A 19,093-nucleotide genomic window follows, 5' to 3' on the forward strand; every position below is an offset into this window, starting at 1 on the left:
GAAAGACTCGTGAAGGTAGGTTTGGATTATGGAACGTCTTATGAAGATAGGTGTGGATAATGGAACGTCTCATGAAGGAAGGTGTGAATAATGGAACATCTCATGATGGTAGGTGTGGATAATGGAATGTCTTATGACGATAGGTGTGGATAATGGAATTTCTCATGATGGAAGTTGTGGATAATGGAACTTCTCATGAAGGTAGGCATGGATAATGGAACGTCTCATGATGGTAGATGTGTATAATGGAACGACTCATGAAGGTACATGTGGATAATGGAACTTCTCATGAAGGCACATGTGGATATGGAATGACTCATGAAGGTACGTGTGGATAATGGATTGACGTATGAAGGTAGGCATGTGGGGTGTGGAAAATGAAACTTCTTATTAAGGTAGATGTAGAACATGGAACGTCTCATGACGGTAGGTGTTAAGATTGGAACCTTTCATGACGTTAGGTGTACGGAGTTGTGGAGAATGGGTGCAATTAGGTGGAGAGATTGATGAAATTAAATATTAGGGGAAATAGGTGACACAAATGGTTAAAAGTATAGAAGCCTAGGGCTATATGAAGTCAAGCTTACTGGAAATTGTGTATAATTATGAGGCAAAGAAAACAAGCTCACATACGTTCCAAGCAATTAAAAATGTATGTAGTATTGCTAGAGAATAAGTTAAGATGACAATACCACCTGTGTAATGGTGTTTTTTAACCAGGTTTTCCGAAGGAAAAAAATGGTTATTAGATTGGCGAATGTCCGCGGGCTGGCGGGTTGGCGGGCGTAACAAGCTTGTCCAGGCCGTCACTTTGTCGTTCATTGTGAGATTTTAAAATCATTTGGCATATTTGTTCACCACCATAAGACGGTGTGTCGGGCGAAAGAATTACGTCGATATCTCCAAGGTCAAGATCACACTTCGAGTTCAAAGGTAAAAAATGGCCATAAATGAGCTTGTCCAGGCCATAACTATGTTATTCATTGTGAGATTTTAAAATCATTTGGCACATTTGTTCACCATCATGGGACAGAGTGTGGCAAGAAAGAATTACGTCAATATCTCCAAGGTAAAGGTCGCCATGACTAAAAATATATTTTTTTTAACTAAGGGGGTTAATTGTAAACAATCGGTTCAGTTTGAGTTGTCTCTCTTTATCAGACTTTTTTCACATTGAAAACCTGGTTTTGTGACAATTTTCTCCCTTGTTTTAGAATCTTTTGCACTTCAACATATTTGTTTCTCTTGAAAAAGTATTAAATATACCAATGTAAAACAGGTAGGGAAAGCATTTTAAAAAAAGAATGAAATCTTTTACTCTTCCATTAAATTAGGAAAGATTGTGATATTTTGTTAACACTATTATGGTAAGTTTTCATGTTCAATATTCAAGCTGAGGATAAGAAACTGAGCAACTTACAGGAAGGATTCATAAAAATAATCACAGTAAAAAACAGTAAGTTTGCCATTGGTTGAGTTTATTTGTGGGCAAGTTGTATCACATGAGTGTCTGTGTCCAGGCGCGCAAGGAGGCGATGTCGTCGCGCAGGAAGATGCTGCTTGACCAGCTGTTTGACCGCTGGGACAATGACGGCTCTGGCTACCTGGACCAGGACGAGGTGGAGACCGTCATGCTCAAGTACAAAGATGGACAGGAGGCACAGTCTATTGACAAGGGTGAGTAGACTGGGTAACACATAGAATCAATATATTTAAAGAAAGACGTAAGTTATAATTATATTATTATTATTATCATACAGCACAAATGAAGTTTGGGAATGGGTATATTGGAGATACATTGATGGGCACTTGGAAGGTCCCTCTGTTTGGCAATCCACAAAAAAATGTTATTTGTTTTAAGTTTGAACTAATCCCACTTTTTGCCAGCAGTTATATTGGCCCTTCAAATATATCATCACAATTATAAGGAATGCCCAAATTTATTTATTTCATGACCTGTGGTCAGCATATTTTTGTGTCAGTTACACTCAAACATAGCTGACAAAGTGATGCAGAGATATTAGTCCGATTTGTGACAATGCTCCAGTATAATTATTGAATAGATGTGATTTGTCTGTTCTGCCAAGACTGATGTATTTGGATCAAGTCCATAGCTTGAATCCATGAATTTACTTTCATACATCATATCTTAAAATGTGACTACTAGGGAGAGCAGCCTAAAATACTAGGTCTTGTTTTCAGCTCGGCGTTTTCAGAGAAAACCTGAGGTATTGTCATAGCCAGCTCGTCGTATCGTCCGACGTCCGCCATCCGCGTCATACTAAAACCTTAACATTTTGTTAAGGTTTTGAACATTGGCTCTAAAATCAAATTGCTTCTCCTTACAACTTTGAAACTTCATATGTAGATCCACCTTGATGAGTTCTACATGCCACACCCCTTTTTTGGGTCACTAGGTCAAAGGTCAAGGTCACTGTGACCTTTAAAAAAAAAAATCTGACAAGCTTTCATTTATTCAAAACTCCACCCGTAGCCGAGCGTGGCACCCATCATGCGATGCTCTCGTTGTTTTTTCTATGCCTCAACATTTTTAGCGAAGCTGTTTTTCGGAGAAAACCCGAGCTATTGTCATAGCCAGTTTGTCGTCCGCCGTCCGCCGTAGGGGTCGTGCTAAAACCTTAACATTGACCATAACTTTTTAAATATTAAAGATAGCACCTTGATATTTGGCATGCATGTGTATCTCATGGAGCTGCACATTTTGAGTGGTAGAATTTCAAGATGAACATCTTGGATCCAGATGAGACGCCACCTTCAAGGCCTAGGGTCGAAAAAACAAAGTCAAGGGAAGTAATAAGCTTTTAATGGACATAGTTATCTGACCTGCCCACGTATATATTTTTGTTAAATAAATCAAAGCTGCGCAGTAGGCGGCATTGTGTTTCTGACAAACACATTGTGGTAAAAGGTCAAGGTCATCCTTTACGGTCTATGGTAAAAAATACAGATTTAAGGGAAGTAATAAGCTTTAAAAAGGGAGAAAATTATTAAATATTGAATATACATGTGTAGCCACTTTATATATTTGGCATGCATGTTTATCTCATGTAGCTGCACATTTTGAGTGGTGAATCTACAGTCATGGTACTGGCTTTTAGTTATTTGCTACTAAATATAGAGATTTGTTAACAGACAATTATTTTCAATGGAAGTAATTTATATAATTAGAAATCTCATATTATATATTTCCTTACCAAGAATTGAAGTTCTTTTCACAGTTACTGTACAGATTTATTATTTTCATTATTTATAACTCAAATGATTGATTTGTCAAAGTTTTTTTTAATGATATAATTATATTTTCTTTGATGTTCATTACATACCTGTGGACTTATGTCCACAGATACTTGATCAACTCTGGCTATGATCTCTTTTAAACCACAGGCCTTGGTTGTCAGTGATATTTGACATGGTCATAATTGACTGTGAGACCCCCCCCACCCCCCTGGTGGATTTGGACAAAATTCAAGGGAAGTAATAACCTTTAAAGGGAGATGTTTTCTATACCTTCCAAACGATAAATAGAGATCTTATTTCAATTCTGACAAACACATCTCTTGTTGGGTCACTAGGTCAAAGGTCAAGGTCACTGTGACCTCTTAAAAAAAAATCAAAAAAAAAAATCTGACAATCTTTCGCAGCCGAGCGTGGAACCCGTTATGCTGTGCTCTTGTTTTCTTAGTAATTCTAGTTTACATTTTCAAAGCTTTTAACCAATCTGAGCTGCAATTTGGATTACCATTTGTATTCAGAGTTATTTACAAGATTCATTGTATGTTGAAGGTTACCAAACGGAAAGGGCCTTCTTAGGCCATAGGTAATTTGATGATGACAGCTCTTGATTTTTATTGCATCATGTTACAGCCAAGGCTGAGATGAAGAAGAAAGCAAAGCACCAACCAGACAGCAGGCTGAGCAGACGAGAGTTCCGTACCTTTGTAACCTTAGTAACGGACCAGATGCCAGGAGCAGACGCCTTCGAATATTTTGTTGAGTTTCTTAGCACTTCAGTGGAGGTATGTACTACCCGCATAGTAGTCATAGACAAATGCTTTGTGTTAAGTTCAGGGCCCATATTTACCAACGTTTCTAAGACTAATGACTTAAAAAATAGTATTGTAACAGGTATGTGCAAAGAGGACTTCAATCTTGAATTGAGCCTTGTTCTGAGAAAACTGGGCTTAATGCATGAGCGTAAAGGGTCATCCCATATTAGCCTGTGCAGTCCGCACAGGCTAATCAGGGACGACACTTTCCGCATAAACTTGATTTTCGGTAAGGAGGGACATCCTTGAAACTAATAATATATTAAAAGCAGAATGTGTCGTCCCTGATTAGCCTGTGCGGGATTGCACAGGCTAATCTGGGATGACACTTTACGCACATGATTTAAGCTAAGTTTTCTCAGAACAAGGCTCAATTGATCACTTATAACCAGCTCTCAATGCTCAAGTATTGTTCTTGAGCCTTAGGTTAGTCTTTATTATTCAGTCTTTAATTTGTAGGTAATTACAGGTCCCAATGAATTATGGATATCTAGTTATCATAGACAAAATAATTAGAGTACTTTTAGTGAGAATTATCCTTTTGATGTGCGGAACTGATGCTCAGTAAATAACCTTTACATATCGGCCCCTTGGTGCAAAAAGGTTCCATTTGACATTAAAATTAGAAGGCATATGTTACCTTTTTGCTCCAATGGGGAGATATCTCCAATACCCTTCCAACGTGAGAGTTAAATACAATTTGACAAAAAGTTCAGAGGATTAAGTACCCTTTAGTATAAAACCTTATTAGGAGTTGTGATGTTGTATTGCATTGGTGACCTTCTCTAGGCTCTACAGCTATCACTGATAAAATCCTACTACAGTTTTCACTTGTAAAATCCTTTAAAAATCATTAAAGTCAATTGTGTTAACAGCTTCCTCTTATTACTCTTCTATAAGATAATGATGGCTATGAAGAAAAGATGATGATGATGATGATGATGATGATGATGATGATGATGATGATGATGATGATGATGATAATATGCACATCTCCTCTTGGTAGTGAAGCTTTCCATAAAGTTTCATTGAATTCCGGTCATTAGTTGCTGAGAAATAGCCCGGACAAGAATTGCACTATATGTACAATTAATGGAAAATTTCAAAGGGCCATAACTCTGTGAAAAATCATCCGATCAGACCCTGCTGATAATATGCACATCTCCTCTTGGTAGTGAAGCTTCTCATAAAGTTTCATTGAATTCCGGTCATTAGTTGCAGAGAATTAGCCCGGACTAGAATTGCACTATATGTACAGTTAATGGAAAATTTCAAAGGGCCATAACTCTGTGAAAAATAATCCGACCACAACCCGCTGATAATATGCACAACTCCTTTTGGTAGTGAAGCTTCCCATAAAGTTTCATTGAATTCCGGTCATTAGTTGCTGAGAAATAGCCTGGACAAGAATTGCACTATATTTACAGTTAATGGAAAATTTCAAAGGGTCATTACTCTGTGAAAAATCATCCAACCAGAACCCGCTGATAATATGCACACCTCCTCTTGGTAGTGAAGCTTCCCATAAAGTTTCATTGAATTCCGGTCATTATTTGCTGAGAAATAGCCCGGACAAAAATTGTGCACGGACAGACACACGGACGCAGGGACGGACGGACAGACGAAGCGGCGACTATATGCTCCCCCCAAAATTAATAATAAAATTATCTGCATCTATTAGAGAACAAAACCTGTAAGTTCTGCACCAATTTCCAAAGTAGTTACTGGGTTGCACCTTTTTAGTTTATAATAGAATATGCATAATAGAATATGCTTTAAATAAATGTTGTGCAATAACATATCAGTTGGTTTCAGTACACCACTTGTGCACCTTGTGCATCATTAAATATTATGTTATTGCTGAATACCTATAAAACATGTGATTATTTTAGTAGTAATACTTTAGTTGATTTTGTGGATAAATGGGCACTGTATGACATTTTTAGAAATGCCATTATTTATGTTTATCACTCATTTGTGGAAGTGTACTTTTTTCACTTGTAATAGATAGTTTGTATCTAGGACTTGAAGTCTGCACATAAATTTGAGTTCACATAGAACATGTTTAAAAATTGTAGTAGAAGCTTGGTATGTGTTTTATTAGTATAAGTTTTGTGAAAAGGCACATATAATTGACTGTCTTTTTAATTTACTGTATAATTATAATAATAAAAGTAATGATCTTCCAACTTAAATGTTTTTTTTACTGTTTTAAAACAGTGAAATATCAATTTTAATATCACAAAGTGGTAATGATGAGCTATTGTGATCACCTTTTGTAAGCAGCAGGTCATCATTTGTCTACATTAGGCTTGGCATGTAAATATTTATAAACAGTGTCATAACTTGATTTTTTTTTAATTCTGGGTCAGTAGATAAAGATAAAGAAACACTTTCTGAACCTTTTTATGGACACATTTACGATCATATGTGTCTTGTTCTGAGAAAACTGGGCTTAATTCATGTGTGTAAAGTGAGGTCCCAGATTAGCCTGTGCAGTCCACACAGGCTAATCAGGGACGACACTTTCCGCCTAAACTTGATTTTCGGTTAGGAGGGACTTCCTTGATTCTAAAAATACCATAAAAGCGGAAAGTGTTGTCCCTGATTAGCCTGTGCGGACTGAACAGGCTTATCTGGGACGACACTACGCACATGAATTAAGCCCAGTTTTCTCAGAACAAGACACAAAAAACATGACAACATGGTAAAATAAGTATTTCAATGACGTATGAAGGACGGTGTTAACATATGTAAATAACAAACATATTATTTACTACCATTATTTGAAAATTATAATACCATTAACCAAAATGAATGCCTTACAGCATTCTGAGCCCTCTTGTTTTCTTTCTATAATAAATGTGTATATTTGTCTTAAAAGGAAATTCTGCAAGGTGAAGAGGTACATACTTTTTATTTAATATCCATACAGTTATATGAGGTATGGGACTGAAAATTATAAAATAATCAATTTGGTATAAAAATCTACTGTAGTAGCAGGTTTATTTGTTAACTGTAATCATCTCTCTCTTTTGGTTACTTTAACAGTATTTGGTAGTATACTTTTTAGAATTATGTTTATGGGATGCTAGGTATTTTATTTCAAAGTTTTACAACTCTTTAGAATTTGAATATATGGTTGTGAAAGGTTCATGATCAGCTGAAGTTTGTTGTGATTTGTAAACTGTATATTACAGTGCCCTGATGAGGTTGTATAAATATTATATGACGTGTCACAGCAAAATACTCAACAATAGTAATTACGTAACAGTTTAATTCATACTTTATACTTATTAAGCTTATGCTTACTGGATATCCTTAAAAAAGAGCATAGGGGGTTATAACCAATTAATTATTATATTTACTGTTAGCTTGGAATGTTATCAATGCTTTTAACATTGTTGTAGTCTCAGTAATAAAGAAAATTTGGCACTGAAAATATATAATCAATGTTAACAGCATTTACTAAACTTAATTTTTATAATAAAAATGCATGCCCCTGATCGCTGGTAACTGCATGATGAATAAATAAGTAAACAAGCTATAGGGTCCATCGTTTGCACATTAATTGAGGCATGTTCTGAGAAAACTGGGCATAATGCATGTGCATAAAGTGTCTTCCCAGATTAGCCTGTGCACAGACTCATTAGGGACAACACTTTCCGCTTTTATGGCATTTTTCGTGAAAATGAAGTCTCTTCTTAGCAAACAGCCAATTGAGGCATAAAGTGTCATCCCTGATTAGCCTGGGAGGACTGCACAGGCTAACTTTGGATGACACTTTACGCACATGAATTATGCCCAGTTTTCTCAGAACGCGACACAATTGATCATACAATGGTATGTATGATAGGCATGTAGTTTTACAGGGAGTTTAATTTTATAGCAAGCAACTGACATAGCCTCCGTAAGTCATCTGTTGGTGTGAAAATATTGGCTCGCTTTAGAAATGTGTACTAAATGTGTCCAAAAGACATTAAAGAAACGGTTGTTCAGAAATGTCCTCATGTTTTACTTGTATATGTTTTTGGATGCTGGTGTTGGCATAAATATTTCATGGAAGACTGAACTGGTATGCCTTATTTGTAGTTTGTAGTTGAGACGAAATCGGTATAGATGTTTTTTTTCTTTTATATATATATACCACATTGAATTTGGTTTAAATTGGACTTAGACGGGATGGGGTCAAAATTAAAGGTTTCAATATGTATGTTTTAAATCTTTTATATGTTTGGAGGCATTAATGAGACTTTAAATATTTTCTTGACTAACAATTAATTATTTTCAAAACATAAACATTTTCGGGGGGCAAGACTAGGTTCACTTAAAAGCCCATTTACACTCAAAATCAACGAATATTTCGTACACTATTTTGAGCCAAACTTTTAACGCTAGATGTGTTTAATGGTAACAAAGATTTTAGGCAATACAAAATTCTTGCTTTTATTTTATTGTATATTCCGTGTGAATTTCCGGCTAGGATATCCAAACATTTACGAGCAAACACAAGATTGGCTTCGGGCAGCTTCTGAGGCACAAGGTAGTACTCATGAATACGTTGTTCTTCCGACACTGCCTGAAGCCCTTTTTCACATCCACTCGTATTTGTTTGGATATGGTAGTCGATAATTCACATGGAATATATTGTGACACAAAAATAAAAACGAGCATTTTGTATTGCGTTAAATCTATGATACCAAATCACATCTAGCGTTAAAATTGTGGCTTTTGCTATAAGGAACATTTGTTTGTTTTTATGTGTTATCTTAATTTTTCAAAATATTGTACAAAATAATCGTTGATTTTGAGTATTTATGTTACTTTAATGCTTAATAAAGTCTTCGTTCATTTGTGAGTTATGTGTTAAATAACATGTGTCAAAATGCTGCTACCTTATGTATTGATTCTACAATTGTTTGTTGCTTTTCATGTTACAGAGCAAGAACAATAGTAACATATTGCAAGTGAGCGTGACTGTGGTTTTATTATGATATATAGAACTGTTGTTGAATGTGTGGTTTTGCCAAAAGTTATGTGTGCAGTTGCGACATTTCAAACATGACTTTTTTAATATGAAATTTTGATAAGTTATTATTTCTTATAAGTCATTGTTTATTGGTCAATAACAATCAATTTAGAGTGATTTATTCCTGAGATTTCAATCACATTGATGAAAGCATGAATTAAAAGGGACATATCTGATTGCAGAACAATGTCTTTATGACCAATAAGTAACAATAATGTTAAATGTACCTTGTCTGCATTTTAACATAAATGTAATTTGATAAATATTTGGGATTTTAAAAGAGAACTATGTTTCCAGTTTCCACTTTGAAGTCGTTTTTTATAGGCTAAATTTCTTCTTTTTGGATAGGAGATCTGTCTGAGAGTGCTAAGTTAGTTTGTCAAATTTTTGGATACGCATTAGAAAAAGCTTTGCCATTTTACCCAAATTTTTGTCATCAGTTTTAAACATGTTGTTAAGGACCCACTTTTTAATTTTTTGTATTTTCGATTATATGAAAGAATATGTTTTGATCAATAACCATTTAATGGCAATTGTATATAGTTATTGATTTTTGTGATCATTGATTTTTCTATTTTGACTAATGATTCTAGCATGTCTAATATTGTTTTTATAACATTTAACAGCATGTTATGAAGATAATATATGTGCAATTTAAGCGTGATTGTAAAGTAGCTTGTTCCACTATTTACAGTATTTAAAACTTAATTGAGTTTAAAGCACCAGCCCATTAATATAAATAAAAAATAATTAACATTTGCTGAAATGATTTGTAATTGAGATTTTACTGAGAAAATAGAAAAAGCACACTTTTCATTGGTAAAATACTTACAATTTGGGAACTTTTTACGCTGTAGCCTATGAACAAGTGACAGATGAAGGTGCTAATTCTTCAGTAAAATAAAATGTTAATAATAATATTGAATTGTATTTCTTATAAATGCAATAGTTCTAAGTGAAATTAAATGTCATACATATACATGTATGTTCATTAAAACTTTTATTGCTACCTTTTTCAAATACATAGATATCATTACATGTCTGTTGTGGTATATGATTGGTTGTTTTGCACAAGTTTATTGGTTGATGTATTTCAAGAGTGGGCACGACAAGTGTCATACATGTACAATGTCACTAATTAACCAGTGCAATACACACAATTCGAATACCACAGCTATGAAATATTCCATATATTATATACATGTACCTTCTTAAGATACAAAAACACAGCTTTATAAGTATACTACAACCTACACAGCAAATGATAAATGCATTCTGAACATAGACATAATATTATCTTTAACTACGCAAATATTTAAATGCTATCATAATGGCCTTGTGATGTGTACATTCATGACAGAATTCAGATGTATGTTTTTTTAACAGCTGTTTGATTCAGAAACTGTTGTCGTACTTTTAGATACAAGATCAGGTCTTCTGTATGTGGTACCAAAAATACACCAGTATTTCAGTGTGATAATTTGTAGGTATATAATAAATTGTCTGTGGACTGGGGTCTTTGGAAATAGTTCAGTTGAAGTGAGTATTTCAGATATACTAGGGATGCAAGAGGTTATAAAAAAAAATAACTGGTTAACATTTTGCATCCCTAAAATTAACTAAATAACTGAATGTAAGGAGGGCGCTGTATATATTGCATTGTTTTGTTCATTCTGGCAGGTATAATGATGTAAGCAATACAAAACCATTACCCATTACACAATTTTGCACATGTATTCAGTTAAGCATTTACATTGAATACCTTCCATGAATTTATATACACAATGTAACCAGTTCTCAGTAGTTCAACCTCTTTACTGTCAGTGCTAAAGAAGGTCTAGCCATCAAGTATATACTTCATTAATTGTAATTTTTCTACACCAAAACTGTCTTTGTTCTTTTAATAAAGGCCATTAACAATGTTTTGGATACCACCATGATTTGTAAGGCAATTAGTATGGGTATCAATCACAGTGTAGCAAACCATGAATTTAAAGCGTATATTGGTAGATGTACTACAGTTATCTCCCCTATTTCACGTTTCTCTCCCCTGTTTACATAGCGTACGTATGCAGAGCGAATTCGAGGTGAGGCTCGCAAGAAGTGGCTGCAGCAGATCATAACGGCGGCAGACACAGGGGGAGCCTCCATAGAACCTGTGTACAAGGCCGTCTTCCAGGCTCTTTACAAGGTCAGTACTAGCAGTACATCGAAATTATGTAATTTATTTAACCCTTTGCATGCTGGGAAATTTGTCATCTGCTAAAATGTTGTCTGCTGAATTTCTTTAATTAGCATTTTCTTTTATTTTTTTCACAGAATTCTATCAGAATAGCAAACAGTTTGGATCCTGATGAGACGCCACGTTCTGTGGCCTCTCATCTGGATCCAAACTGTTTGCAAAGGTCTTCAAAATTCGGTTCAAGCACTGAAAGAGTTACGATCAATATTTTAACTCAGAGTTTGATGACTGGATTGGATTGGCAAGCAGGATTGAACAGGATATAATACAGTTGTTTTTGGTAAAAGATAAAAATGTTCGCCCAAGAGTGTATTGATTAATTATGTAGTTTTTTTTTAAATAATGATACAAAATTCAGACAATATTAAAAGAATCTATTGAAATAACATTTTACAAATCTAAGTTTTAAGTATTTTTTGTTGGAATTATAGTAAATGACTTGATTATGAACAAATGTTATAGCAAAACTATTAACATTTTCTGTCTTTTCTGTATCTGAACATATATCGTTACTGGAATGTGTTTGAAGGAGACTCGCTCCTAAAACTGGAATCCAATGTGTGGTTTCCCAATCAAAGTTGAGCAACGCATTTATGGCATAACTGTGGCTGCTCTGCGTTATTGAATGAGATTGCAAAAGTTCTCTTGTATGGTTAGAAAAATATTGAATTAAACTTCATATGATGTTGATTTATATACAGTATTTCATATAGATATATATATATATATATATATATATATATATATATATATATATATATATATATATATATATATATATATATATATCATCAGTCCTCATAAACTTTTCCCTTAACATTTTCTAGGACGCTGAGGCGCATGGTGGAGGCAAGAACATTGCGGCGAACATATCAATGTTGGAGCGTAACAATGTGGCCCGTGAGAGAGGGGATGTGATGCTGAGATACGTGGCTGCAACCACAGAGGACGCTGACTTTGTGCTTGGCAAAATACTCTACAAGGATATGAAAGGCATCAGGTGGCCCCATTTAGTATCTTACTAAACCTGGAAGTTACTATTAAAGCAGAAAATAGTACCATGTATGTTTTGTTGTTCTTGTTTGTACAGATAATACAGATAATGATCTTCTGCAAAAATGACCAATATCATTCCAAGCCTTTATTGATTGAACTTTGGTTACTGAAAATGTATTTGAAAATCACCAGTATTTATAAATGTATTTATCAAAATGTAGTTTCTGTGGTGGAACATTGTATTTTAGAAGAAAAAATGTTATTGTCGTTCAACTACAATAACAAGTAGAGGATTGGATGTTCAGTGTATTTGCATTCATGATAATACATTTATTTCATTGTACTATAAAGGGCCCATAAAAAAATATTCACAACCCATGCAATGAAGTCATGTAAAATGTTTTTTTGGTGCTTTTTCAGTTTCTCCGCCATAGAGAGTGGTAAACCAATCCATGTTCCCCGAGTTGCCAACCATGGAAACATTATGTTCTGGAATCCATATAGGAAGCCAGATGTAAGGAAAACTTCTATATGTGCCCAGCTATAGATCTTTATTATAGAGATTTCAATATATTAAGGAATCAAGTCGCTTTATTGAATCAAATAATAATTTCAATCATATATTTTGCTGAAAAATACAACTTGAGTCTTGCTACACGTTTTTAATAGTTATTCTACAAAGTGAACAAGTAAAACTATTGAAATGTATTAAATAATAATGGTTAGTATAAGCATATTGTACTTAGTTTTCTAATTTAGATAATAATACTTAAAATAAAGGTTTTTAAGAATATTTTAGAATATTAGCAACTGTTTGGATAAGTTTACTTAAAATAATTTCACAATTGTTGTGTTTCAATTTCGTATGAGGTCTACAACTCTGATACTGATATCATTGTCTATCACCAGGAGCGTGAGGGCTCGTTCATTGTGATACCGCTGAAGGACCGCAGGAAGCGTGTGTTTGGACTCCTGGGTATTGACACGCTCAACGACAGTCACACCAAGAGTATCTTCATCACTCATGAAATACAGTTTTTCCAGGTAAATTTCTGTTTGATAATAATTCATAAATTTCTGATCTACTGAGTGTTAGCCAGGATGAGAAAGTTTAATTTCTACAAAATGACTGTCCAAGTATTTGCTTTTTCTCATTTAATAAGCATTTGTAAATAAAAATGTAAATGATTGTATTGCTTGCAAAATAGTTTTATTTTTTCCGTTTAAACTCAAAATTATCCTTGTTAAATATAGGAACAATTCTTCTAAATGAATAAGTATAGGATGTTGCCAAAACCTTCAGCATAGCGCACCATTTGATTTGGTTCCATTTTCAGCACAGCTTGAATGACATTTGGAATATCATGGCATCTTTACATGTATTAAAATTTATGATATCTCAACATTTATTTAAACTCATGAGATCTGTACATGTTTTCAAACTCATGGGATCTGTACATGTATTTAAACTCATGGGATCTGTACATGTATTTAAACTCATGGCATGTTTGCTTGTATTTAAACTCATGGAATCTGTACATTTATTTAAACCCATGGGATCTGTACATGTATTTAAACTCATGGGATCTGTACATGTATTTAAACTCATTGGATTTGTACATGTATTTTAATTCACAGGATGTGTACATATGTTTAAACTCATGAGATCTGTACATGTATTTAAACTCATGGGATCTGTACATATATTTAAACCCATGAGATATGTAACTGTATTTAAACTCATGGATTCTGTACATGTATTTAAACTCGAGGGATCTGTGCATGTATTTAAACTTATGGGATCTGTGCATATATTTAAACTCATGAGATCTGTACATGTATGTAAACTCATGATATCTGTACATGTATTTAAACTCACGGGATCTGTACATATATTTAAACTCAATGGATCTGTACATGTATTTTTAAAAAAGATGTTGCCAAGCATTTCAGCACAGCAATTCTGTTGATATAAGTTCAATTTTCAGCATCAAGTAAAAATTAAACTCAAGAAGTCATAGTATGGAGAAATAGTATACATGTAAGTATATTGTTTTTTACCAGGCAGTTGCCAAAGCACACAGCATAGCGTTGCACTCCATTGACCTGCGCAAGAAACTGCTGCGTATAACTGAGAGCGCTGTGTCCTGGATCCACCGGAAAAATTACACTCAAGAAGTCATAGTATGGTGAAATAGTATACATGTAATTATATTGTTTTTTACCAGGGTGTTGCCAAAGCATTCAGCATAGCGTACCACTCCATTGACCTGCGTAAGAAACTGCTGCGTATAACTGAGAGCGCTGTGTCCTGGATCCACCGGCGCAGCCCGCACGTGAAGGAGGTCATTGTGTACATCGTGGAGCCTGGGGAGGACGGCAAGGACTTCGTACTGCGCAAGATGATGGTCACTGACAGGAAGGGCAGCATACAGAACATCCAGCAGCCACCCAGGCTCGAGAGGAAAGACAACCTTTTCAGGTATGGGGTGTATCGACAAAAGTGGTATTTTCTAGACAATAAGTTGCATCTGTTTAAATTTTTTTGCGTAGTTTTATCATTTCCTGTTAACTTTTTTTGCTGTTGAAAAGGGTTAATATGCTGTAACCAAATCATAAATTAGTACTTTGATTTGACATCTGTTATTTTTTTGAAAATTAAGAAACTAGTTGTTTTTTTAATGCCCTAAAACAATTATTTGTATGATTTGTGTCATCCAATCACATTAAAACAATGGTCAACAATGCCTTGCAGAGACTACTTATTCAAGGCTGTAGACAACTCTGAGACTGTGTCAGCTGATGCGTACGGAGAGCGCCACCTGGCCTTCCCGCTGAGAGATGACCAGGGGCGGGCAACTGCCCTGCTTGACATCAGCATCGGTGAGCTGAAGCAGTTGCCTGGCCATGAGAACCGTGAGGTGCAACGCATGTTGCGGCTGCTGCAACTTGCACACAAGGAGATCACCAAAGAGATGGCTGGAGAGGACAAGAATGTTGTCCTTGGTATGACTAGTTTGGTTTGTTGATTTAGAGTTTTCTAATTTTATTTAAAGTTTTTCAGTCATATCACTGCTCCCACTTTTTCCTGGGTAAGCAGGTTTTCCAGTACTAAACTCACATAAATATGCCATGATTAAAAACTGCTTTACTTAAAACAGAGGTGGCATGCAGTGGAATGGCAGTAGTAATATTGTTATCACAACCACTGCAAGTTATCTGGTCTGGCCCGGAATGGAACCCACAATGCTTTGATTTGTTGTCCAGTGCTCTGCCAACTAAGCTTGCCAGCCTGGTAGTGAGGGAAACATGAGGGTGGTTGTGCTGGTAGTGAGGGAAACATAAGGTTGGTTGTGAGGGAAACATGAGGGTGGTTGTGGCTGGTAGTGAGGAAAACATAGGGGTGGTTGTGGAAAATGAGGGCTTGAAACATGTTTCGTAAAATTGTTGATTGGATCTTTCAGTACATTTTTACTGGTTAATCTAAAATTTCACTTTTCAACTAACGTTGAACCATGTAAAAAAAAAAATCACAAAAGTGGAAAGTGTTGTTTTGCATTATAACTGGCTGATCTGGAAGGTCACCTTCAACATAAATACAGCGATTCTGGGTTAACTTTTACATATTGTGTCCATTGTGCGCACAAGGAAGTCAGTTTTGCTTTCATGAAACAAGATAACATATACATCGTAAATGCCTCAATTTGATCAATCAAATATTACCGGTATTCTAAATTAGAGTATGCTAGAGGATATGTTGAATGAATCTCATTTGTGATGGCAAGGTTTTTCTCTTTCTCTATTAAAAAGGAATGAATGATGCAGTGTCAAAATAAACAAGGGCTGTTTGTAAAACATGCATGCCCCCCATATGGGCTGTCAGTTGTAGTGGCAGCCATTGTGTGAATAGATTTTTGTCACTGTGACCTTGACCTTTGACCTAGTGACCTGAAAATCAATAGGGGTCATCTGCCAGTCATGATCAATGTACCTATGAAGTTTCATGATCCTAGGCGTAGGCATTCTTGAGTTATCATCCAGAAACCATTTTACTATTTCCGAGTCACTGTGACCTTGACCTTTGACCTAGTAACCTGAAAATCAATTGGGGTCATCTGCCAGTCAGATCAATCTACCTATGAAGTTTCATGATCCTAGGCCTAAGCGTTCTTGAGTTATCATCCGCAAACCATCTGGTGGACGGACCGACCGACCGACATGTGCAAAACAATATACCGGCCTGCCCACATTCATGCACTGATTATTAAATAAGCCTTGTTCTGAGAAAACTGGGTTTAATGCATGTGCGTAAAATGTCGTCCCAGATTAGCCTGTGCAGTCCGCACAGGCTAATCAGGGACGACACTTTCCACCAAAATTGGATTTGTGCTAAGAAGAGATTTCATTTAAACGAAAAATGTCATAAAAGCGGAAAGTGTCGTCCCTGATTAGCCTGTGCGGACTGCACAGTCTAATCTGGGACGACACTTAACGCACATGCATTTAGCCCAATTTTCTCAGAACATGACATGAATGGATCTCTGTGTGTCTGTCACAGAGGCTGAGAATGATGAGGAGACGCGCATGGACATAATGTTTGATCGACTCATGTTAATGGAGCTCCGGGAAAACGTTACGAAGGTGGACACAAAGGCCTTTGCAGAGCTGCGTAGCTACAACGACCCTCCGAGGATTGTACACGACATCCTCAAGGCAGTCACTGCGATATTCAGCTTCCTGGAGACAGAGCAGGGCCTTTATGATGATTGGCAACAGATGAAAGGGGTAAGCAAACAATTGTTTTCTGTCTTATGTTGGTATAATAATGTATTAACAATTGTTATTGTTGAACAATATTTTAGTTAAAGTTGTGTCGTTTTTCTGCTTTTTATGAGTGCAAAAGATGATGAAATGTTCGTTCAGATTAGTTATATGTAAAATGTAGTTTTTAACCATTACAGTGGGCATGCAAAAACTTACGGAAATTTATAAATATATTTATTGATAGGTTAGATGAATAAATTGCTCAATGTCAACAAAAAATGACCGTTCCCTGACAAATGAAAAACCTTTAATCATGTCTATTGTTATGAATCAATCTTGTTACTTTCCAGTACCATTAACACATTTATTCAAGCATAGCAACATATGCCATTTTGGGAAAATCACATACTGCAAATATTTGTAACACATCTTTCCATGACTTCACCAATTTGCATATACCATTCCTGGAAACAACATTCTGTATATTAGTAAAACATGCTTTTATATAACATATATAATATTCCATCCAATTTCCAGCAATTTGTCATATAAGATTCCAAGAAGTGACATACTGCATATTTCATTTATTGTGGTCCCATTCCAGCAAATCAACAATGAGCTGCTGCAGAAGATAGCTGGGTATGACCCAACGGCCGGCCAAGATCTTATCCCCCCAGAAAAGATTGAGCGATACCTGAAGGACGTGCCGCATGGAGAGGTGGCCAAGCACAGCTCAGTGCCCGCCCAGCACATGTACAACTGGGTGTTTGTCTGTCTGTCCCTTATAGAGCACACTCTCAAGATGCGAGAAAATAATGACGACATTCTGCCCCCGGCAAAAGGCAGTGCTGATAAGGAGAAAACCAACGATACTATCATTGCTGAGCACGCAGACGACTGAAGTTTCCAATGGCATGAATATTTTAGCATTGGTTGTGATTTTATGGATGTGTTGCCGTATTTATATGTTTGATGTTTTGAATACTTCACAGACAACTTATATGGTGTTTAATCTAAAGAATAATTTATTCTAATTGTGCTGGTTTGATAATATTCATTTGCATTGTTTATACTTTAATTTAAACGTAATTTTGTTTCACAAGGTTGTTTTATGTTAACTTGGGCCATCATAAAAAAGTCTGTGATATGGCAATATGTATTATTTTACATTCTGTCTAAATGCATTTCATTCCCTGTTAATATTATTTTTGTTGATAAATGTTTTGAGCTGTACTGTGATAAATATTTGGTCCCTCTTATTTTAAGATAATTAAAATTATCCTAGTAAAACTTGATTTTACTTTTATTTGCCATAGGCATTGAGATGGAAACCAGGTATTGCTTTAGGGGACCACACAAGAAAAGCATAACCCAGCTATTAGCTCTGTTGGGAAGGGGGTAAGTGTGATCAATCAATCAGCAAGCTTAAAGAATCCAAGGACTGGAAGATCAGTTTGGACTTCAGGGAAAAAACTGAAATTCACACATCAAATCACCCACAAAATCCATCTTACAAGATACAGTGTTGTGGGTGTTTTCTGTTCATGTCCCCAAAGCTCTTGGTAATGGTTGTGCTAATGGTACCACAAGTTAAAAGGCTAGAGAGAACACAAGTTGGGACCAGAGACAACCAAGATATATCAAGACCTCGATGACTAATGCAAACCTAAGGTAGAGGTCTTGGATACATCAGGTGGCTGTTGGGTTCACAGGTGTTCCATCACTGTTAGCACAGACCATGGCATCAAATGCAGAGCTCGGAAAGCCACAATCCATGCTCTTTTGACAGCTGCATGGAGAGAGACTCAATATGTCTCTGGATTTGAAAAGGACAGTAAGAGAGAAATAAGCCTGAAAGAAAACTTAGGATATCATAGATCACCACTACCCTGTCCCAACACCACAAGGATGTACTGATCGTATGAGGGTAACCATCCTGCTACAAGTGAAGCTCAGCTGATGATCACTACAGATCCAGTGTTTCTAGTATGCCGT

At 35.7% G+C, this 19,093-nt stretch overlaps 1 protein-coding gene across 1 annotated transcript in view; it reads left to right on the plus strand.

Annotated features, from left to right (window-relative positions):
• The window catches only part of LOC127865290 (EF-hand calcium-binding domain-containing protein 5-like), a 37,246-nt gene extending 18,858 nt beyond the window's left edge, over window positions 1-18,388 (plus strand). Inside the window, exons 12-21 of the mRNA XM_052405296.1 lie at window positions 1,521-1,677; window positions 3,886-4,037; window positions 11,159-11,287; window positions 12,166-12,338; window positions 12,755-12,848; window positions 13,244-13,378; window positions 14,563-14,816; window positions 15,090-15,340; window positions 16,893-17,119; window positions 17,703-18,388. Coding sequence (XP_052261256.1) covers window positions 1,521-1,677; window positions 3,886-4,037; window positions 11,159-11,287; window positions 12,166-12,338; window positions 12,755-12,848; window positions 13,244-13,378; window positions 14,563-14,816; window positions 15,090-15,340; window positions 16,893-17,119; window positions 17,703-17,999 — 1,869 coding nt within the window. The 3' untranslated portion in view covers window positions 18,000-18,388. The remainder of the gene's footprint in view (window positions 1-1,520; window positions 1,678-3,885; window positions 4,038-11,158; window positions 11,288-12,165; window positions 12,339-12,754; window positions 12,849-13,243; window positions 13,379-14,562; window positions 14,817-15,089; window positions 15,341-16,892; window positions 17,120-17,702) is intronic.
• Window positions 18,389-19,093: the final 705 nt, after the last annotated feature.

The sequence above is a fragment of the Dreissena polymorpha genome, chromosome 1 (genome assembly GCF_020536995.1).
Source record: "Dreissena polymorpha isolate Duluth1 chromosome 1, UMN_Dpol_1.0, whole genome shotgun sequence".
NCBI lineage: Eukaryota > Metazoa > Mollusca > Bivalvia > Myida > Dreissenidae > Dreissena > Dreissena polymorpha.